At 60.4% G+C, this 22,580-nt stretch overlaps 2 protein-coding genes across 3 annotated transcripts; one reads left to right on the top strand and one right to left on the bottom strand.

Moving 5' to 3' along the window:
- Nucleotides 1-600: 600 nt before the first annotated feature.
- ZFP92 (ZFP92 zinc finger protein) lies at nt 601-4,594 on the bottom strand. 2 transcript variants are annotated; one of them, XM_047098504.1, is made up of 6 exons: nt 3,261-4,594; nt 2,767-2,968; nt 2,538-2,588; nt 2,203-2,329; nt 1,241-1,345; nt 601-869 (listed from the first exon to the last, which is right to left on the bottom strand). In XM_047098504.1, the coding sequence occupies exons 3-6, from the start codon at nt 2,568-2,570 to the stop codon at nt 607-609; spliced, it is 528 nt and encodes a 175-aa protein (XP_046954460.1). In that variant the 5' UTR covers nt 2,571-2,588; nt 2,767-2,968; nt 3,261-4,594; the 3' UTR covers nt 601-606. The 2 variants fall into 2 exon arrangements, with proteins under 2 accessions (XP_046954460.1, XP_046954459.1); XM_047098503.1 differs by having other exon boundaries at nt 2,538-2,968.
- A 12,488-nt stretch (nt 4,595-17,082) lies between these two features.
- On the top strand, nt 17,083-19,555 carry LOC124525840 (paraneoplastic antigen Ma6F-like). Its single transcript, XM_047098427.1, has 2 exons — nt 17,083-17,500; nt 17,957-19,555. Exons 1-2 carry the CDS (start codon nt 17,083-17,085, stop codon nt 19,318-19,320), a joined length of 1,782 nt encoding a protein of 593 aa, XP_046954383.1. The 3' UTR covers nt 19,321-19,555.
- The last annotated feature ends 3,025 nt before the right edge of the window (nt 19,556-22,580 follow it).

Below are 22,580 nucleotides of genomic sequence, written 5' to 3' on the forward strand. Positions count from 1 at the left end.
GCCGCGCATTCGCGGTGTCCCCGGACTTTCTGGCCCTCGCACCCAAACAGGCCGGCGCCTTTCCCCCGTCGCTCTTCTCCCAGGGCTTCCCACCCCCGCGGCTGCCGCGGGGGCCGCCGCGCCACACTGCCCCCTCACAGGCTAGGCCGCGCTGGCCGCCCGGGGTGCGCCGGTGCTCCGGGAGGGACAAGCGGCTCCGGAACACCCTCCCGCAGTGCGGACACCCGCAGGGCCGCCCCTCGCCGCAAGTCGCCCGGCGCTTGAAGAGGGGGGAGCGCCTCTGAAGGCCTTCCCGCACTCGCCGCACGCGTAGGGCCGCTCGCTGCCGCCGTGCGCCCGGCAGTGCAGGCTGAGACCCGAGCGTCCCCGGAACGCCTTCCCGCACTCTTGGCACGCGAAAGGCTTCTCCCCGCTGTGGACGCGCTGGCGGTGAATGAGCTGGGACGCTCCCTTGAAGGCCTTGAGACACTAGCCGCACGTGTAGGGCTTGTGGCCGCTGTGGGTGCACCGGTGCTTGAGTAGGCTGGAGCTGCGACTGAAGGATTTCCCACGCTGCGGACACACGTGCCGCTTGTCGGCGCCCGGCGCACCCCGCGGCCTGAGACCCTAATCCCGCCTCACGCCGTCCTGTCTTCTCTGCCTCATCGCTCTTCCCTCACCGGAGGAGCCGCCTTGACCTCTCTCCCCGGGCTGGTCATCCCTGCCGGAACCCGTCTGTGGGGAACGAGCATGTTTCCCTGTGCGATTAGCGGTCTCCCCTGTTGGCCGGGCCACCTGGCTCTCGTTACCGGCCCGAGGGTCAGTCCTCGGGAGCTCTTGGGGGCAATGCTTCTGCTTTGAAGTCAACGTCCTGTTCTCTATCCTGTCACCTACAGAGACAGCGAACATCAAACAGTGTCACCCTCTCCCCCAAGCTCTGTTTAGGGTCTGTTGTTCTCACCCTCACACCAAAGCCGAGAAGGAATGAATGGGGGAGACAAGGACGCGGGGGAAGAGGCAAGATGACCGTCAGCGGACAGGAGGGCAAGAGGGGAAGTGGTGGGAACGAGCTGGAAGTACCAGAACTGATGTGACGCAGCAGGAGGCGCTCCCTCCATCTGGCGCCTCAACAGGGACTCCTCAGAGGAGTAAAGTCTGGCACAAAAGGGGAACTTCCCACCCGAGGTGGCCGCACTGCCCTGCTCGGGGGGCCGCTCTTGCCGAAAGGCTCAGGTGAGCCGGCTGCGCGGCCCTCACTCACCCGTCCACAGCCCCGCAGCAGCCCGTGTCCCGTGGAAGTCTGCCGCCTGGGGCTCGTCCCCTTGCTCCAGCCAGGAGACCAGGTGAGGCTTGGAGGCTAAAAGTCCTGTCCATGGAAACGAAGCAGATCAGTCACTCCTGAACTCAGCCCAGCGTCAGCATCTTCAAGAACAGAGAACAAAGAACTCTCTAGAGATTGCCCCTGGGAAGGTCCTGATAAAGGGCAGAGTCCCTTTAAGGAAGCAAAGGATTTTGGATGCATGGGGGCCAGGCGGGCACGGGGAGCCCCAAGTAGGTGGTGATTGGGGCCAGCCGGACAACGGTGTTATTCCTTGGCCTGCAGGGAGGTCAGGAGGCTGCTGGGACATGTGGCATCGACTGACGATTCCGGAACTGCGCTGTGAACCCTGCATCTGCCCAGTGAGGGTCAGAAAGAAGAACCAAGGGGAAGAAAGTAGTCTCCCTGTGTGTGGTTAGATTATAGAGTTTAAATCTGGAGAGAAGAAATGGAGGAAACAGGCCCCCCGCAGCCCTGCAGGCAGTGGGTCTCACTGAGTCGCAGTGAGTCGCAGTGAGTTGCAGTGAGTCGCAGTGGGGGGGGGGCACCCCAGCACCTTTCTGGACTGATTCAGGCTGCAAAACCAAACGCTCTTCTTCTCCTGGGCCTCTTCGCCTGGCTTGGCTCAAGGAACAGAAACTGCTAAACTCTGTACGGTGCAGCCTTGATAAAAATAAATGAAGTCTCCAAGAGCGCACATGCACATTCAAGGATAACGCGCGTCCACCTTTTGGGTAGAAGAGGTCTAGTCAACCCACGACTTTCTATGCAAAAGTACTACGATGGGGGCCCGTGCGCTTACCACTTACGGGTCAATGCACGTATTCTCGGGCTTACGGTAACCAACAAGCGATTCCGTTCAGAGATCCAGTAGCGGCGACTGGACGTGGGTGTGAGGTCCTTACCCAGTGACACGAAATGGCGGTAGTTCTCCAGCGACACTCTCTTGTGGAGGATCCTTTGGCTGAGGTCCAGAAGCTTCCATCCTGTCTTGATGAAGTACACGGGCACGTCTTCAAACGATACCGGCACCTAAAGTGAGAAATTCCCGGGGCTGCAGGGGAATTCAGCCCCATGGGTCGCAGGATGGGCGGGGCGGCAACCAAACATGGGGTGGGCGTGGGGGTGGGGGTGGGGACTCAGAGAACTCAGCAGCTAAGGGGAGACTCGGGGTTGCCAGAGCTGTGAGGCTGGGGCATGATGAGGGGGCGGACGGAGACGGTCAGGGAGCCCCGCTCACCTTGGGTCCGGCCTTCAAGACAATGGCTGCCATCGCGGGGGTACAAACAAGCTAAGGGGATTGGCAAAAGCCAAGTGCGAGATGAGGCCCGCCCTAGTCCAGCACCACCTCATCCAGGTTAGGTCCCAGTCACAGCTGCTGGCGGGCAAGACTCGAACACACCTTTCTTGGGGGACACAATCCAACCCATCACACTTTCCCGGACCGAGCTGCCGCCCTCTCCCCTCACCTGGGCGGTGGGCCGCCAGACAGGGAGTCCTGCCCACCTCCGGCGAGCCTTGGCTTCCTCTTTCTCATTCCTTTCTTCCCATGGGGGCGGGACCCCTGCACCCCGACTTTCCAGCCATCCCCGGAAGCTCCACTGCTGACCCCTTTTCCTCTCAGGTCAGGGTCCTTACAGAAAAACTCCCAACACACACATACCACTCCGCCTGTAAACAACCTCAGTGTCAAGGAACAGAGGAAGACCAGGCTAGCGAAACGCACTATGGAGGGAGCCACAATAGCTAGGGGAGGGGTGCTCTCTGAAGGAGTCACGTTCAGGCTGAGAGCCGAAGGCTGCGGGTGAGCAAAGAGAGTAGCAGGCTAAGGGCATGGCTCGTATCTGGCCCTTGGGCGGGCCCAAGCCGGGCGGTCCCGGGGCTGAGACTGGGGCCGGGGTGGGGGTGCAAGAGGGGAGAGACCACGTGTGCGCCTTGGGGACAGGAGGCAGCGGGGGCTCACACCAAGGGCAGGAAGAGTCTGTCAGGGACAGAGCGGGCAGTGTCTGATTCCTCCGCCTCGGCTCTCAGTGCCAGGAAACAGCGGGGCCAAAGAAAGTTTGCTCCAAGGATGTGCTCCGCACCCAGCTGGAGGCCAGAACGTGCAATTCCCCGGTGGGGAAGCGGGAGAGCCAGGCAGTGGCTGGTGGGGAGCGGGCCCAGGATGCTTTTGCTGCGTGGGTGACTCCGGCTTATTCATGCTACAGGAGAGAGGATGGGGGGACGGGGCCCCGGAGCATTTAAATGGCCGCGAGGTCCCTCATCGCCAGTGACGAGCTGTCAACCGACGCTAGCCCAGAAGAAATAAACTCATGCGTCTGACGAAGACATTTACATTAATCAGATGGAAAGAATCCCTTAAGGCGGGGTGGACGCGAAAACCGCCGGGTGACAGGCCTAGGAGGCGTGGATAGCCGCACGATGCCAAGATGTCTTCCCCTGCTTACCGCTGGTCCCGAGACAGAAAGCTGAGCGAACGGCTGCTGGACGCAGGTCGGACACGCCTCCTGTGACGATGCCACCCCAGGGAGGGCACAAGGCTCTTGCCAAAGCTCGACTGACCCAGTTCTAGTGCAGCCTTGTGCCCCCACACCCGGTTTATAAAGGATACCGGGGACAGAGGGACCACTTAAAGACACTAGCTACAAGGGAGCAACCGGCCCAATCTAGAAGGTGGGCTGTTCCCGCTCTCCTGCGTGTCTCAGCGCCAGGGGGAAAAGACGAGGCCGGGGAGAGAGGCCGCTTCAGATGAAAAGATAACCAGACGGCCAATGGTCAAGTGTAACCAAGTCCTTGATGAGATGCTGGCGTGAAGGAAAGAGGAGTCAAAGGCGGGGGGGGGGGGGGGCCTGGAGGGCGACTGTGCAGCGGCTCTCAGACGACAGCAGGAGCCCGCGCCGGGCATGGGTTGGATGGATAACGGCCCTGGGTCATGGGAGGAAATGTCCTTCCTTCTTGAAGCACGTAGGGAGAAAATGGTACGCACGCTTCCTGGAAACTACTTCAGCAAAAACAAAGGAAAGGGAAAAGGAGAGAGAGAAAGAGAGAGCGAGAGAGCGAGAAAAGCAGGGAGCGAAGGATAGAAGGACAAAGGGAGGGAGAAACCGAGAAAGAGAGAGACAAGCAAACAAGGCGAGCTGGAGGCCACCGCTGGCCCCGGGGGGTGGGCACCTGCGCTGCCTTAGACTGTCCTCTCGATTTCGTCTGTTTGCTTGCCGGCGTTCAAAATGAAAAGGGAGGGGCACCCGGGTGGCTCAGTCGGTTAAGCCTCCGCCTTGGGCTCAGGTCATGATCTCACGGTTCGGTTCGTGAGTTCGAGCCCCGCCTCGGGCTCCGTGCTGACAGCTCGGAGCCAGGAGCCTGCTTGGGATTCTGTGCCTCCCTCTCTCTGTGTCCCTCCCCTGCTTGCGCTCTGTGGCTCTCTGTCCCTCTCAAAAATAGAGAAAGATTTAAACAAAATTAAAGAAAGAAAAAAAAAAAAAAGAGGCAGCCAGTGGGCTTCCGTGCCGGTGCCTACAGAAGTCCAGGAGATGGGGCTATTTCCCCAGGAAAAGAACACAGAAAACAAACCCCAGGAAAGGCAGGAGGCGACCCCACACAGGAACTGGGATCAGGAACTGGGGCTTCTTCATCTGTGAGGAGGAGTGGCGCCAGGCCTCCTGCAGTCAGGCTTCTTCCTTCCTGGCGGACTTCCTCTGGGGCCTGGCACTTCCAGACCCCGGCTGCCTCCTCCCGGCTCCGGCAGCCTTCCCTGGGGACCGCAGCGCTTGCAGCCCGCTGGGTGGGTCGGCCCCAGGGCCCTGGGCCTAGGGAGGCCGCAGGTCACCCCAGGGCCTTCCACGCTGCTCCACCCAACAAAGCCCTCGAAGGATCATCTAAGGATCAGCCTTGCAACTGGGGTCTCCCCCGTCCCGGGCGGTGGGGGGCGGGGGAGGGGCAGAGGCTGAACTGATGGTAAACAGGGCCACCTCCTAATGGGGTTCCGTCCTCGCCTGCTCACGGCCCTCCCCGGGGTGCCCATCTGACTCAGAGTAGACCCACGTGGCCCCTCCTGGCCTCGCCCTGCCCCCCTCCCACCTGCTTGCTCCCTCTGCTCCTGCCACACCGTCCTCTGCGCATTCCCTTCCACACACCAGTCCACTCATACCTCAGGCCCTTGGCACTGGTTGTTCCCTCCGCCCGGTACACGCTCTCATCTCCTTCAAGGTTTTCTGAAATACCCTCATCTACTCAGACTCGCGACCCGACCCCTCACCTCCTTCCCTCTGCTCTAGTTTCCCCAGGGCACTTACCACCGATGAACACACTCTAGCATCCTTCACGTAAGATGTTTGCTGTCCTGTCGTGTGCGCCCTGCCACTAGGCCTGGACCCACGTGGGGCGAGTTTTGCCATTGTCTTCCCTGCCATATCGCCAATGCCCGCAGGGGCCTGGCCCGCCGGGGCTGCCAGGCACACGTCTGTGGGACTGGAGGACTGCTGGAGCTCCTTCCCGGCTCAGCTCGCTCCCTCCCTCTCTTGATCTTGCGGGCCCTCCGTCCCACCCCTGGCTTCCTCTTCCTACACCTTCTTCTGGGGAGCTCCTCACCACCAACGGTCTCACCAAAGGGGGGGCACCACCGCCCCCCGCCCCCTTGATAGCTAGCGGCCAGGACGCGTCTGGGACCCTTACCGCCTGTGCCTGCTGAGTTCGCCAGGTGCCCCTGAGCAGGAGTGCCGCCACCTCGAATTGCCGGCCTGCCCAGCGCACCCACACACACACACACACACACACACACACACACACGGCGCAAAATCCAAACTTACCCGCCGCGGGCTCCCTTGCCAGCTCCAGGATCAGAGGCGAATCGCAGTCAATAAACATAGGCTGCTTTCCAGGGGCCCTCTCCCTCGCCCCATGGCCACCTGCCTGCCGAGACGCCCCCCAACCCCCCCCCCGCCCCCCCCCCCCCCCCCCCCCCGCCTCCGCAGGGTCCCGCTCTGGGCCGCCACAGCCCTGCCAGGCCGGCATACTGGGGCTCCGCGGGCCGCTGCCGGGCTGTCGGTCCTAACCCCCACCCCCTGCCCCCCGCCCCCGGCAGGCCCAAGGCCAAGGCTGCCGCCTCCGAGAAGCCCTCGGGGACAGCGGCCCCAGGAGATGGCGGCATTCCCCGCCCGGTCTCGACCTGGTCCCTGGGCGCCGCTCTCAGGAGGCGCGTTCTGCGAGGCTGTCCGTCCTCCTCTGTCTAGAGCCAGGAGCAGGGCCGGGAGGCGGGCGGGGAGCGGGCGGGGCCGGGGCGGCGGCGGCGGCGTGGGAACCAGGCGCGGCGGGTGGGGGGCATGGAGCATGCGCGTCGCAGCGGGAGGGCGGCTGGGCCCCGCGCCTGTCCCAGCGCGCCCCACGGGGGATCTGGCCTGATTGCCAGGGCACCCCAGGGCACTTCTGCTTCCCATCTGGGCTGCTTCCAGGACTTGAGTAGCAGTGGCCGGGCCGCCGTGTCCCCACCCCCCCCCACCCCACCCCACCCCCCGCCAAGGGGCCAGGGGAGGGGCGGCATTGGCCAGAGCACCTCCCGTGGGTCAGACCCCGGGGGGTTTGAGTCCATCCAGTCATCTGTTCATCCATCTGGGATCCATGGGTCGCTGTGGGGGCACCCAGTAAGAGACCAACGCACTTAAGCCAGGAGGGCAAAGAGGAGAAAAGGGGGTGCACTGAGGGGGGACCTTGGGGAAGTCCGTGCGCAGACAGATGAAGGAAAGAGCCGCACCCGTTTTCCATCTGCCGCCCCTGCCCCCCCGGACCTGTTCGTGGCCATTGAGCTGGGCTGCAGGTTGGGCACCGGGGTCTCCATTTTCCCACAGGTCACCGTCCACGTGGCAGAGCCAGGATTGGAATCCAGGGCTGACTCGGGACGCATGCTCCACTGATAATGGGTTCCTTGAGGTCAGGACTATGAAAGAGGCTGGCAAAGAAAAGCAACGAGGAAGAACCGGCGAACTGCGTGTCTCACCCACCCAGCACCCCCCTCCCCCCCTCCTCCCCACCCCCCGCCGGGGCGGGGGGCTGGGAAGTGAGTATGAGGTGGGCACCCTTTCTGCCTCTGAGCTGTACCCCTCCTCACAAAAGCAGAGCTCGGGCATCTCTTGTTTTCAAATGGCCCTAGGCCCTGGCCGGGAGAGCCTTGGCCTGCAGCCAGAGGCCTTCAGCTACTTGCCCCTGGCTCAGGGGGAGAGCTGGGACACTCACTCAGGGTACTTCTGGTTGCAGGGAGCAGGCCTCGCAGGAGGCCAAGGGCAACACAGCTTTGGGGGCCCTTCCCCGGAACAGAGGCAGAAGAGTCCCCTGTGGTCCTTCGCTGCGGGCTCTGACCCTCCCCCGGGGAGACTGGCTGGGCAGGCCTGGGCCTGGGCTCTTGAGGACTAGTTGGGTGTACGGTGGCCCCTGAAAAGATGTGTGTCACATCCTAACTCCTGGAACCTGTGACTGTGACCTTTTTTGGAAAAAGGGTCTTTGCAGGTGTGATGAAGTTAAGAATCTGGAGGTCATCCTGGGTTCTCCAGGTGTGCCCTAAATCCAATGACACGGGTCCTTGTGAGACACAGAAGAGACACACGGAGAGAAGCCCGCACGGAGGCGTAGACAGAGGATGGAGGCGTGCGGCCACCAGTCCAGGAATGCTGAGAGCCCCGCGAGACCGGGAGAGGCAAGAAAGACGCTCCCCTGCTCCCAGCTTTTGGAAGGAGCGCAGCCCTATTGGCACCCTTAAGTTTGGCCTTCCGGCCCCCAGAGCCACGAGGGCGTGCACTCCTAGAGGTTTAAGCCACCTGGCTTGTGGGAACTCACGGCAGCAGCCCCAGAAAACCCACATCCCCGGGAATGGGCTGAGCCTGCGGAGGGAAAGGGACTGGGCCTTCTCCGCCCCACATCAGCTGGCACTCATTGGATGGCGGAGGGTGGGACAGACTCAGGGAAGGTAGCCCCCTTGGCCTGGAACATTCAACCTTTGTGGAAGGACGGGCGTGAGAGCCGCAGGCCAGGAGCAGGCTCTAGGAGTGCGTGCCAGCACCCACTGTGCAATGGTTGTAACAGGGCCGTGAAAACAAAGAAAAGAGAGACGATGTGTCATTGTGTTCGACCGTGTGGGCTTCTCACGTCGGCGGTGGTGGCATTACTACACTTAGCCTGGACAGCGTCAGAATGCCTAAAGCAGAGGTGATAGACCTACGAAGAGAAACCGATAAGCCCACCGTTGTAGCAGGAGGACAATTTCCCTTCTAGCCTTTTTTCAAGTTTTTTATTCCCAAGAATTTCAAACACACGCCAAGCCCGGAGAGCGTAATATGACAGAGGTCTGTGGACGCCCCGGTCGGCTCCAACAGTGATCGGCACAGGGCCGTCCTGCTCCCTCTCTCCTCCCATGTGCCTCCCCTCATTGTGGGAGGAGGGTGAACCTTCCTGGAGAGAGGCAGCCTCACCCACTGCAGGCAGGGGACGGTGCCCTGAGGGCAGCAGGTCCCAGGGACCCCAGTGGGGAAGGGGACTGAAGAAGGAGTCCAGGGGAATCTAAGTCATCAGTGGAAGTGAGTGAACCTCTCGCTGGGGAGGGTGGGGTCTGAGCCAGGTGCAGGGAGGCCAGGCCCGAGGAGGCCGTGGGACAAAGTCGCAGGTGGCTGGCCTGGGGTGGTGCCTGCGGGGAGGACGCCACCCGTGCCCCCCATGCCACCTACGCTGTGGCCGACCTGCTCTGCCAGCCCATTCCTCCCACGGAGGAAGGCGGTCCGGGGCCCGCGCAGAGCCTTGCTCTGCACCAACTGAGGGTGACAGACAGAGCCCGGGATCGACATGGGAGGTGAGCTGGTTTGTGGACGGATGGACAGCACAAGCTGTTTCTATGCAGGTCCCCGCACCTGCGCACCCCTGTGGTGAAGGTGGCATGGATGGAGCGGAGCCTGCGGGTGGAGGAGGGGGCGGTCCAAACCGTCCTGCTGGGAGACGGGGGAGGGGGGGGCCCGGGGTGCGCCGTAGCTGGGAATGCGCGTGGCAGTCAGTGTGCCGGGTCACGGAGGCTGCTCCTTACCCGGCGCGAGGGTCAGAACACTGAGTGGCCCGTGCGGGGGGAGATGTTATGTCACACGGGGGGCCGGTCCTCATACCCTTGGGGTCCCTGAGGTTTGATGGGGCGCTCGTAGCGAGGATGGTGGGGGCAGTGGCGTCGGGCTTGGGTGCCAGGAGGGAGCAAAACCCTCCCTTCCAAACAGCCCACCTTGGCCTTTGTGGGCTTGAAGCTCAGGCTGGAGCTGGGGCTTTGCCGAAGACGGCATTGCTGCTCTGGCCGCTGAATCTCCCAGAGGGGAGCCAACACTTTTCCTTGGCTGTCCTTCCTCAGTGTGGCCACCACGGTCCCTCAACTGTCCCTTCCAGTATGGCCACCCCGTCCCTTCACTGACCCTCCCAATGTGCCTACCACTGTCCCTTGATGCCCCCCCCCACTCTGTGTCCTTAGGTGCTACACTGCCCCAAGAGCCAGCCTCCTTCTTAATTTTTTTTTTTTTACATTTATTTTTGAGGGACAGAGGGAGACAGAGCACAAGTGGGCGAGGGGCAGAGAGAGAATGAGACACAGAATCCGAAGCAGGCTCCAGGCTCCGAGCTGTCAGCACAGAGGCCGACGCGGGGCTCGAACTCGTGAACCACGAGATCATGACCTGAGCCGAAGTCGGACGCGCAACCGACTGAGCCCCCCCAGGCGCCCCGACCCAGCCTCCTTGTAGCATCGAGTCTTGGCTCCGGAGTCAGGCTGCTCTCTGTGTTCTGGGGAAGGTCTGTCAGCAGCAGTTGGGACCACGTGCTTCCCTGACCCTGCCCGAAGAAAGAGAAGCCCTCCTCCTCACGCAGAATGTGAGTCCTCTCCTCCCACCCTGCTGGGCCTTTTGGGTGGTGGGCTGCCCAGATCACTACCAGTTGCCCTAGGAACGCCACGCGCCGCTGGCCGCGGACCAATCAGACCTGCCTCTGGATTTGGGGATTGGGGGTTATCATGCCCTGAGCTGTGTGAGGGAGGGACAGACACTGAAACAAAAAAGGGGGTCCTCAGAGCAAAGAAGTAAGGGCGAATGGCTCCAGGCATTCCTTTGGGCGGCAGGGGCTGTGGCCAGAAGGGCCACCGATCATAGGGACCTGCGAGAGCTATCCAGCTTTTCCGAGGTGTCCTGGCGGACGGGAGGCTCACCTTCCAGCAGCCTAGGGCAGCTACTCAGCCTGAGGTCGACCTGCAGCCAGCTGCACCTCGCCCCCCACTGCCTGTTCCCGCTAGGGGCCCGTCCCCAGGCCTATGTCTACACTTGGGAGGAGGGGCAGGTGAGACACGTCTGTAGGTGGACCCATCCCCGGGCCACCTGGAGCTTTCCATAATGCCCCACTCTTTCCCTAGCCCAGACGTCTCCTCAGAGTCCCTGCCCCTTCTATCCAGCTGCATTCTAGACATCTCCACTTGGATGCGCGCAACTCACACGTCCAAAATGCAACTCCTGCTTTTCTACCCAGGCTGGTGCTCTCCCTGAGTCCCCAGCCACAGTGAATGGAATCCCCATGTGAAAGGCCCAAAATTGAGGATGTGTGCCTTGTTCACCTTGAACGTGGGGCTTGAACTCAGAAACCGTGAGATCGTGACCTGAGCTGAAGTCGGACGCCCAACCGACTGAGCCACCCAGACACCCCAGGGAGTCTTTCTAAAGAAACATGACAGTGGAGGGAAAATTTGATTTTTTTTGGTGAGAGATGAAGAACGCCAGAAAGGGGAAACATGTAGGCAACTATTGAAGGATACTTATTTGCTCTCAATATCTTTATCATACGTGTGACCGTGTCAAGCAAAAACTATACTAGCGTATTGTAGGCTTCATAATAGAGGTAGACGTAACACATATGGCAACTACAGCATGAGGGATGAGGTAGAGGGCGAATGAGTCTATATGGAGGGAAGGTTCTTACGTTTACGTAAAGTGGTACGACATTAACCTCGAGTAGACAAGTGAACAGTTAAGGGTATACGTTGTAGTCTGTAGAGGAACCACCGTAAAAACAATGCAGAATGATAACTGCCTAAAAAAGCCGTAGATAAGTTACGGTGGAATTGTAAATAATTCATTATCTCAGGCAGGAAAAGGGGAACACAGGAACAAAAACAGATGGACAGACAGTGCTACAGACTGAACGTTCGTGTCCTCCCCCAAATTCACATGTTAAATCCCAATCGCAGCGAGTTAGGAGGTGACTTTGGGAGGTGATTAGGTCGTGGGGAGGAGCCCTTGAATGGGGTTAGTGCCATCCATCATAAGAGAGGCTCCGGAGAGGTCCCTCACCCACTTCTGTGGACATGGGCAGAAGATGGCTGTCTGTTAACTGCGAAAGCGGGCTCTCACCCGACACAGAATTTGCCAGGACCTTGATCGTGGCCTTTCTAGACTCCAGAGCTGTGAGAAAGAAATATTTTGTTGTTTATAAGCCACCCAGTCTGTGATATTTTGTCATAGCAGCCTGATGAGCAGACTGAGACGGACAGTAAGAAGACACACCTAAATCCAACCGTTCAAAACGTATAGTCAGAGTTAACGGGTTAAACACTGCAACTGCAAGGCACAGATTGTCAGAATGAAGAAGGAGCGAGGATTTTGCTGTCCACAAGAGACGCAATTTGAAAATATGGGGCGCCTGGGTGGCTCAGTCAGTTAAGTGTCTGACTTCAACTCAGGTCATGATCTCGCAGTCGGTGAGTTCGAGCCCCGCATCGGGCCCTGTGCTGACAGCTCCGAGCCTGGAGCCTGCTTGGGATTCTCTCTCTCTCTCTCTCTCTCTCTCTCTCTTTCTCTCTCTCCCACCAATCCCCCCACCCCTGCTCTCTCTCTCTCTCTCTCTCTCTCTCAAAATAAATAAATAAATAAACTTTTAAAATAAAAAAAAATAAAACGTGGAGTGTCAGGCAGGGCAAAGCAAGTCTAAAAAGCAGACTGAGGGGCACCTGGGTGGCTCAGTCAGTTAAGCGTCTGACTTCGGCTCAGGTCATGATCTCACGGTCCGTGAGTTCGAGCCCCGCGTCGGGCTCTGTGCTGACAGCTCCGAGCCTGGAGCCTGCTTGGGATTCTGCGTCTCCCTCTCTCCCCGCCCCTCCCCCGTTCATGCTCTGTCTCTGTCTCAAAAATAAACGAACATTAAAAAGAATTTTTTAAAAATAATAAAAATAAAGACTCCGATATGTTGATAGTGAGAGAATCCCACATTATGTAGCATGCAAATAGTAAGCCTAAGAAAGCGGGAATGGCTCTATTAAATTAGACAAAACATATTTAAAGGCAAAGACTATCACCCGACATAAAAGGTAGTGATGATGTAAGCATCAATTAATCAGGAACACAGAACTGATAGACGTCCTTGCAGCCAATAAAAGGGCTGCCAAATACATGAAACAAAAGTTGACAGAATCCAGAGAAAAACAGACTTTCCCACAAGTATAGGTGGAGATTTTAACATGTCTGCCTCAGCAGTTGAAACAGCTAGATCCGAAATCAATAGAAATAGAGAATATGTTTGTGACCTTACCAACCACCATAGAAAGCCACCTCTGAAGGAACTCTGCCCGACTCGCCACGATGAGCCCGGGGTCTGCAGGTCTGTCCCTCCGACGCCACCGTCTTGTCGGTAGGCCGTCGTATGGGTGCAAAGTGAAGGCGGGGAGCCTTCTGCAGGCTCCGAGCCTTGGAACCTGGAGCCCCCACGGCTCGCGAGGCCCAGTCGCTACAGTAACATTTTGCCTCCTCACGTGCTCTCCTGGTCCAATCATTTGCTCCGTAAAGAGCGCGTCGCCGAGAACTTTCTAGCTTCTCGGCCTGGGGGCTTGTGGGAGAGCTGGAAGCCCGCGTGGCCTTCGCACCGAGTGCTTGGGAGAGGCGGCCACGCAGTTCCCGGCTGTGAGGCTGAGGCGAGTTCTTCAGACCCTTGTGAGTGGGAGCGTGGGGTCGGTCCCCCAGCTGGAGAAGGTAAGAGGGTGGGCGCGGGCCGTGTTAGCGCCGGGGCTTCGGAGTTCCCGGCTGCGTCGGGTGCGGGTGCCCGGGCGGGGAGCCGAGGTGGGTGAGGATGGCCGGAATGGAAGGCTCGTGGGGGGGGGGGTGCCCCGAATAGAGGCCTCGTGGCCCGAATAGAGGGCTCGTGGGGGGAGGGGGGCGGTGGCCGGAGTAGAGGGCTCGTGGGGGGGGCGGTCGCCTGATTGGAGGCCTTGTGGGGGGGGCCGGTGTTACGAATAGAGGGCTCATGGGAGGGCGGTGGCCGGAATAGAGGCCTTGTGGCCCAAATAGAGGGCTCGTGGGGGGGCGTTGGGCGGAAGAGAGGCCTCGTGGCCCAAATAGAGGGCTCGTGGGGGGGGGCATTCGCCTGAATAGAGGGCTCCGGGGGGGGGCCCGTGGCCCGAATAGAGGGCTTGTGGGGGGGGGCGCCGGTGGCCGGAGTGGAGAACTCGTGGTTGGGGGGGGGGGCGGTGGCCGGAATAGTGGGCTCATGGCCAGAAAAGAGGGCTGGTGGGGGGTGTCCGGAATAGAGGCCTCGTGAGGGGGGGGGACGGTGGCCGGAAAAGAGAACTCGTGGGGGGGCGGGCGGTGGCCGTAATAGAGGGCTCGTGGGGGGGGGGGCAGGCGCCTGAATAGAGGGCTCGTTGGGGGGCGGGCCCGTGGCCATAGTAGAGGGCTCGTGGTTGGGGGGGGGGGGGGTGGTAGCCGGAATAGAGAACTCGCGGGGGGGGGTGCGCTGGTGTCCGGAATAGCGGCCTTGTGTGGGGGCTGTGGCCGGAATAGAGGCCTAGTGGCCGAATAGAGGGCTCGTGGGGGGGCGTTGGGCGGAATAGAGGCCTCGTGGCCCGAATAGAGGGCTCGTGGGGGGGGCAGTCCCCTGAATAGAGGGCTCGTGGGGGTGCCCGGTGGCCAGAGTAGAGGGCTCGTGGTCGGGGGCGGGGGGCGGTGGCCGGAATAGAGGCCCCGTGGCACGAATGGAGGCCTCGCTGTGGGGTTTGGGGGGACGGTGGGCATGCTTCCGGGTGAGGGGAGAACTAACGCGGACGCCCGTGGCGGTGTGGGAGCGGGGCGGGGGCAGCCGAGGGAAGGCAAGATTCCACAGTGTCGGAGGCCCGAGAGGAGGCCTGCTGGCTGAGGGGCGTCTGGTTGGGCGCTCCAGTGGGGCTAATATCTAAGCTTGTGAGGAGCAGGTAAGGAGGGCTCCCTGGTGCCAGAGGCTGGAGGCCTGAGGGGAGCACCGCTGGGGAGGAAGGTGGCGGGGACGATTCCCTGGTGGGGTGGTGAGAGGGCAGGGCTGGCCGCTGGGCGGTGGCGGCTAGCTTCGGGGGCTAGGGGGAGAGAGCTCCTGACCACTGGTGTCGGGGGTGCGGGAGAGGAAGGGTGCCCGGTGCTCAGACTGGGTGGGAGGACTAACGGCTACTGGGAGTGGCGGAAGGGGAGGGGGAAGAGCGCCCTGCTGAGGTGGGGGGGATGGGGAGGAGCCTAGGAGTGGGGAGGCGTGGGGGGGGGGGAAAGCTACCGGGCTGTGCGGGGCGGAAGGGGGAGCGGGGAAAGAAGGGCGCCAACTGCCCCTGGCAAGAAGGGGGCGCCCGCTCGGGGTGCGTGTGTGTGTGTGGGGGGGGGGGAAGGGCCCCTGCTGGCAGGCGCTGGTGGGAGGACTCCTCGGTGTGGGGAGGCTAGAGGGGACGGCTAAGGTGGGTGCGCGACTCGGAGGGCCACAAGGGAGGGTGACTGGCTGAGGGTGTGGAGAGCAAGGGAGCGAGGGGTAACGGTTGGGAGGGGGGACGGAGAGCTCCGGTTGTGAGGAGGTGGGAGAGGAAGGCTAATGTCTAAGCGTGTCGGGGAGCCCTGCTTCCAGGGACTAGATGGGTGCTGCCACCCTGCTGTGAGCCTGGGTGCGGGGAGGGGGATGGGCTGGAAGGTACTGCACTGACTGGCCCAGGGTGCGTGGGGGAGGGGTTCTGGGGGGGGTACCGGGGGGGGGGGCTCCGGGTCGCCTCGGAGATGGGAGATGGAATAAGGATTCTAGCCGTGGGAGGGGCAAGACCTTGTCCTCCACAGAAAATACAGATTCTTTACAAAAGTGCTTTGCACATTCACCCAGATACATCATATGTTGGGCCATAAAAAAGTCTCTATGAGTTTTGAAGGATTGTGTTTTTGCATGATAAGTTCTCTGGTCACAGGGGAGTTTTATTTAAAATTAGTAACGGTAACGTATTTTTAAATATTTGGAAACTCGTGGCTCAAAGAAGAAAGCACGAAGGAACTCGGAAAATATTGCAAACTGAATAATAAACCCACGACTTACTGAAATTATTGGGAGGCAGCTAAAGAAGCAATCAGAAGAAAATGTATTGTTCTAAATGTTTATATTAGAAAAGAAGAAAGGCATAAAGTCAGTGACCTAATGGTGCATTCAAAGAAACTATAAAAAGAATAAAGTAAATGCAAAATTAGCTGGCTGAAAAAATGCTGTAACTAAGAAAAGAAATCAGTACTAGAAAGCAAATTATCGAGACATTTAACAAAGCCATATGTCGGCTTCTGTTTTTAAGAGAGACACAAGGGGAGCCTGGGTGGCTCACTGGTTAAGTGTCCGACTCTTGGTTTTGGCTCAGGTCACGATCACACGGTTTGTGAGTTGAAGCCCCACAATGGGCTCTGTGCTGACAGTGCAGAGCCTGCTTGGGATTCTCTCTCTCCCTCTCTCTCTGACACTCCCTAGCTCTCTCTTTCTCAAAAATTAGTAAATAAACTTAAAAATAATTTAGGTTTTCATTTGAGAGAGAGAGAGAGAGGGAGAGAGGGAGGGAAACTGAGCGCAAGCAGGGGAGAGGCAGAGAGAGAGGGAGACACAGAGTCTGAAGCAGGCTCCAGGCTCAGAGCTGTCAGCACAGAGCCTGACGCCAGGCTCAAACTCGTGAACCAGGAGATCATGACCTGAGCTGAAGTTGGACGCTTAACCGACTGAGCCACCCACGTGCCCCAAACCTAAAGAAAATGAAAAAAAGAAAATTTTTTTTTGAGAGAGAGAAAGAGGGAGAGAGAGAGAGAGAGAGAGAGAGAGAAGGGATGGGGGAGGGGCAGAGAGCAAGGAAGACACAGAATCTGAAGCAGGCTCCCACCTCTGAGCTATCTGTCAGCACAGAGCCCGACATGGGGCTTGAACTCATAAACCATGAGATCATGACCTGAGTTGAAGTCGGAGGCTTAACTGACTGAGCCACCCAGGTGCCCCCCCCCCAATTTTTTTTAAAAGAGAAACAAAAGTGGTAAAGCCCTGTTGAGTGTAATCAAGAAAAAAGGCAGGGAACACTACCAGTATCAGGAATGAAAGAGGGCTATCCCTATAGATCAGGCAGACATCAGAAAGAGAAGGGAGAGAATATTATGGAAAAATGTACATAAAAAATTTGAAACCTTGACATATTCCTCGGGAGAAACAGCAATTCCTAAAGGTGATGCCAGAAAAAAAAGAAAGAAAGAAAAGGTGACTAGCTCTGTATCTAGTAAATAAATTAGTATAGTATCAAAAAAGTTTTTGGAAAATCAAACAAAACAGGAAGAGAGGCAGAGGGGGCCACCAGTGTGGGGAGGATGGGCTTGGCTGTGCGGTGGGGGGGGGGGGGGCTGTGTGCTCTGGACACACCCTTCGCCCCTTTGCACTCACAGGCTGGGGCTCACGCTGCGACAGTCTGTGCCCCTCTCCAGCCATTTCTCTCCACCCTCAGGTTGTGAGCAGTGGCGATGGCACTGGCAGTGCTGCGTGACTGGTGCAGGTGGATGGGCGTGAATGAGCAGCGCTCGCTGCTCATCCTGGGCATTCCCGACGACTGTGAGGACCAGGAATTCCAGGAGGCCGTGCAGGCTGCCCTCCAGCCCCTGGGCAGATACCGAGTGCTGGGCAAGGTGTTCAGAAAGGAGTTCAGATCCAAGGTCGCCTTGGTGGAGATGGCTGAGTATTTAAACCGAAGTGTGATCCCCCGACAAATACCAGGCACGGGAGGACCCTGGACTGTGGTCTTTCTGCCCCAGGCCCCGGAATCAGAGTCAGAGGATACACTCAATTTCCTTGCACAGACCCAGAGGCAAGCAGGGGTTGCCCTGGCAGGCGAGGCAGGAGCTGGGGATGGGGCAGGAGCTGGAGGCAAGGCTGCTTCTGGAGGCAAGGAAGGGGCTGGAGGCGGGGCAGCGGCTGGAGGTGAGGAAGGAGGCCAGGCAGAAGCTGGAGGCCAGGAAGGAGCTGGAGGCGGGGCAGCGGCTGGAGGCGGGGCAGCAGCTGGAGGCGGGGCAGCAGCTGGAGGTGAGGAAGGAACTGGAGGCAAGGCAGCGGCTGGAGGTGAGGAAGGAACTGGAGGCGGGGCAGCGGCTGGAGGCGGGGCAGGAGCTGGAGGCCAGGAAGGAACTGGAGGCGGGGCAGCGGCTGGAGGCGGGGCAGCAGCTGGAGGCGGGGCAGGAGCTGGAGGCGGGGCAGCAGCTGGAGGCGGGGCAGGAGCTGGAGGCCAGGAAGGAGCTGGAGGCGGGGCAGCGGCTGGAGGCGGGGCAGGAGCTGGAGGCCAGGAAGGAGCTGGAGGCGGGGCAGCGGCTGGAGGCGGGGCAGGAGCTGGAGGCGGGGCAGCAGCTGGAGGTGAGGAAGGAACTGGAGGCGAGGCAGTGGCTGGAGGTGAGGAAGGAGGCGAGGAAGGAGCCGGAGGCAGGGCAGCCGCTGTGGGCCAGGCAGGGCCTGAAGAGGAAGCAGGAGAGTCAGATGAGGAGGGAGCCGCTGGGGACGCAGGAATCGCAGGTTTGTCAGGATCTGTGAGTGTGGCAGGAGCTGCAGGTGAGGGAGGAGCTGTGGGTGTGGCAGGAGCCGCAGGTGCGGGAAGATCCTGGACCCAGCCTTGGAGCCCGGCCTGGCAGCCTGTGCTGGAAAACAGGGCCTCTGGGAAACTGAGAACCTTTCCTGGAACGGAAGAGCCACACGGAGAAGAAGAGTCCTTTGAGAGCTGGCTGGATCACACCAGCGACATGCTGTCCCTGTGGTGCCACATCACAGAAAGGGAGAGGAGGAGGAGGCTGATGGAGAGCTTGGGCGGCCCCGCACTGGATCTCGTGTGCGGCCTCCTGGCAGAAAACCCTGACGTCCCTGCACAGGATTGCCTGGCCGCGCTGGTCCAGGTGTTCGGGAGGGAGGACACCCCCACGAGCGCACGGCTGAAGTTCCTGACCTGTGGCCAGCGGCCCCAGGAGACTCTCTTTGTCTATGTGATTCGCCTGGAAGGCCTGCTGCAGTCGGCCGTGGAGAAGGGGGCCATCCATCCCAACCTTGCGGGCCATTTACGCGCCCGGCAGGTGCTGATGCGGGCCCGCCCCAACGAGATGCTCGAGAACAAGCTGAGGAGGATGCGGCTGGACAGGAGACCACCTGGCTTCCTGGGGATGCTGCGGCTCATTCAGGAGACCGAGGCGTGGGAGGCCACCGCGGCTAGGAGCGAGCACTTGCAAGTGGAAGAGGGGGCCCGTGTGGGCACCGGAGGCCTGGCCGCCGCCCGGGCCAGTGGAGAGGTTGCCGAAGCCTCCCCAGCCAGGGAAGATGCTTCCCAGGCTGCCCTGGCCAACCTAGGGGCCAGTGAGGCCGTTCCTGGCAGTGCCGAAGCTGATACGGCTGCTCCTGAAGCCCGTGATGTCGCCAGGGCAGCCCTCGTCCCTGAGGAGGCCCCCAAGATCTTCCCTGCCACGCAGGAAGATGAAAATGCTCCCGCCTCTGCGGGCCTAGATCACGCAAGGCCCTCAGAGGCCCCTGGGGGCCCCACCCCTGCCCAGATGGGCAGCGCTTCCAGGGAGGGCCCGGGAGGTCCTGGCTGTGAGCCGGAGGGCCTCGCCCAGGCAGGAGACCAGGAGGCTGGGGAGCCCCTGGAGGAGGGGCCCAAGCCCATCCCAGAGGAGTCGGGAAACGAGGACGGGGCTGGGGAGGTGAGGCCCCCCAAGTCCTCCTCGGGCAAATAGGCTCAGAAGGCCCAGGGGCCCCCTCTCCTCTCAGGCAGCAGCGCTCTGGAGGCAGGGGGAGGCCACGCCAGGGCAGCAGCCTCTCCCCACGTGGAGGCAACAACCCACCCAGCCCAAATTCCCAGGACCCCATCTTCCCAAGGCACCCTGGCCACCACCATCAGCCCTTCCGACGGACCAGGATGACCATACTTGATGCAGAGTGGGGCAGGGAGGGGTGCCCCCTCCCATGGCAGCTCCGCCCCAGCCCCAGCCCCAGCCCCAGCCCCAGCCCCAGCCCCAGCCCCAGCACGAAACCCTGCCAGTCCAGGCAGCCAGCCTGGGAAGCACCCCTGAGTGGCTGGCCCTAGCCTAGGTGAGGGGCACCTGAAAATGTGTGCCACCCACACTGGCCTGGGAGAGGTCAGGGGCCGTCTCAAGGGTGCCGGCCCCTCGGGCCGCCCAAGAGGGGGACCCTCATTCACTGACCCGTGGAGCACGTCACTCCACGCTCTGAGAAGCCCACGTGTGCCTCTGTAGGCCCCTTAGTGACCCCCCGTGTCAGCTCCCCCTACACGCACCCTAGTTACCATTCCCGTGCAGAGCCCTGAGGTGGGCAGGAGCCCGCGGCGGGTGTCCTGGCCTGACGCAGCAGCCACCTCTCAGCCCCGGGGGTGTGGCACGAGCTTCAGTGCGAGCCCAGGCTCTGCTCGCTGTCGTGCGGTGTCGTGAGCTCAGCCCATGCTTCCTCGGTGTAGGTTTAGGCCAACTGCTGCTTGTTCTTGTGGAGATGTGTGTGTGTTCTTATCTGAGCAGCCGCCCCCACCCCGCCCCGGAGACCTGTCGAAGCCCAGTCCCAGGAGGTGGCGGGAAGGACAGACGAAGGCACGGCTGGTGCTGACCCCGCGACCTCAGGAAGGAGGCACTGGACCAAGGACAGAGGTGGCCTGCGGGAGTCTCCGTGGAAACCGTGCTGTGATGTGCCACTCTCTCGTTACTTGTGACCGAGTTTCTTTGGCTTGTCCGAGTGCCCCATGCTGCGTTTTGCAGCGTCCCGTGACTGTCCTGTGCAGACCATAGGGCAGGGCCGGGCCCCAGCATGTCGGCCAGAGGGGAGAGTGCCCTGGAGTGAGGGGCCATGGCTGGCCAGCGTCCATCATCCCGGCCAGAGGCCGATCGTGGGGCCCTCAGGAAGGGAGGCTATGGCGGGGGGGGGCACGGTGTTGGGGGGAACAGGGGCACCTCATTTGGGACCCCAAGAGGAGGGGGGCTGTGACCTGTGGGCTGTAGTGGCTGTTCGGCGTTCCTCTCTGCGTTGTCCCTCCTTCTCTTCAATGGTTTCGGCAAATGTTTCTGTTCAATAAAGTTCATTGAATGTTTCAGCTGAGTGCTGCCTCTGCTGTGGGCAGTCGAGGAAAGGGTCACCTGGGGTTGGGAGAGGGAGCCAGAGAAGATATTCTTGTTCGGCACCCGTGGGAGGCTTCTCCAGTGACAGGGTAGGGTAGGCACTTTGACAGGAAAAATAGGATGTTTTTGAGGGCCGTTCTATTTTACAGGTGAATTACAAAGTTTTGCGGTCCCATTGGTCTTCATCTTGGCATGATCCTGTCACCTTTGAAATTGAGCGGGAGTAGTCATGCTTTCTCTTCCCTTGACTATGCTAAAGGGGTCACTGGCATCCAGTTCCTGGGATTGAATATTGCTTAAGGCGTGTGATGCATGGAGTGGGGCCATGCGACCAAGAGCTGTCGTGCTTCCAAAGCCTATAGCATCCTTGGTGAGAGTGCCAGCGTTAAAAAGTGATAGGATTTTTGGGGAAAAAAAAGAAAAAAGAAACCCAAATGTATTTTAATTTGAGGTATTGTAAATGTGAAAATCTCAGCATGCAACAACATTGACAATACTTACTGAGCAACCGATCAGACACTTGTGGGGTTTCTGGAAAATGGGTACATTTTCCTACCCCCTCCACCTGCAAAAAGACTTGCTCTCAAGGCAAAGAGAAAGTCGGGGCCGCTGGGATGCACAATGAAGGAGGACCCACACTAGCTGCGGGCGGGGAAGGTTTGCTGTCTGCAGGGGTCATGTTCAAGGATGGGGGAGGGCGGGTAGTTGGGTTTCACACTGAGGGCAGTGGGAAGCCGTCAGACCATTTGGGTGAGCCCGGTGTCCCAGGAATTTGCCACTGGATGTGCCAGCTGTGAAAGGAGCAGAAAATGCCAGGTTGGCACTCTTCCAGCCTCCCTTGCAGCTAGGGCCTGGGCACATGAGGAGGACCCATCAATCAGATGAATCTGGGGCCAGAGACGGGAAAGAGTCGGGGCCCCCCAGGTTGGTCTCGGGCGGGCTGGTGGCAGTAGGGGCAGTGAGACCTGTCTCCTGAGGAGCAGCCACAGCCGTAGGTCTCGTGGCGGCATCCACGTCCGGCAGCAGGGCCGCGAGTCACAGTGTCTGTGCCCACCGCCATAGGAGTGCCTTCGGCGCGGCACAGCGGTGCGATTCAGACCCTTGTTCCTCTCTGCAAAGCCCCCAAGCCTGGCTTTCCAGCCCTCCCCAGACAGCCGCGAGACACCTGCTATGCAGCTCATTTGTGCTGCCATCCGCTGCAGTGAGATGCGATTGCTCAAGGCTCCGCGTGGCACGGGAGCCCCCGATGACACCTGCTAGGAGAGCATCCAGTGTCCGCACAGGAGTAGGTGTTTGTATTGCAGTTCCTGCTGGGCAGCTGGCAGTTGGGGCCGTGTCTCGTGCCTCCAGGGCAGGTTGGGGGTAAGCAGGGTGGGGGAGCTCAAGGTGTTGGCCCCTGGGGTATGGGACAGCGTGGGTGGGCCTTGGCCTCTTGTGCCTTGGGGCTGAGTGCTGCAGCTGACGTCCGAGGGGGAGCCGGTCTGGTGGAGAGCGGGGAGCCCCCGGTTTGGGGTGAGGGCACACGTCCCTGCCTGAGAACCCCTCCCAGGCCCAGGTGAAGTTTGTGTGTGAATTCGAGGAAGACTCCGTCGGCTGACAGCAGTCAGCTGAGGGGGCCGAGCAGCCCGGTTGCTCGGGGGAACTCCTGACCCCAGTTCCCCGGAGCTTCCGGTGCTTCACTCGTGTCCCAGATGGGGTGGTCAGGGACATCCTCACAGGCCCCGACAACATCTTCCACGTTTCCTTCTCAGTTTCCTTCCTGTGCCCTCTGCCTGGCCCACAGTGCAAGTCCGTGTCGGTCTAGCCCCTTCCTGTCCCTGCCTGTACTCTGGGGCGGCTGGTAGAGTCCTGAGGAGTGCGGGGGGGTGGGGGGG

The sequence above is a fragment of the Lynx rufus genome, unplaced genomic scaffold, assembly GCF_022079265.1.
Source record: "Lynx rufus isolate CCGP_SWC_20201006 ecotype Redwood Valley unplaced genomic scaffold, mLynRuf1.p SCAF_49, whole genome shotgun sequence".
Lineage (NCBI taxonomy): Eukaryota > Metazoa > Chordata > Mammalia > Carnivora > Felidae > Lynx > Lynx rufus.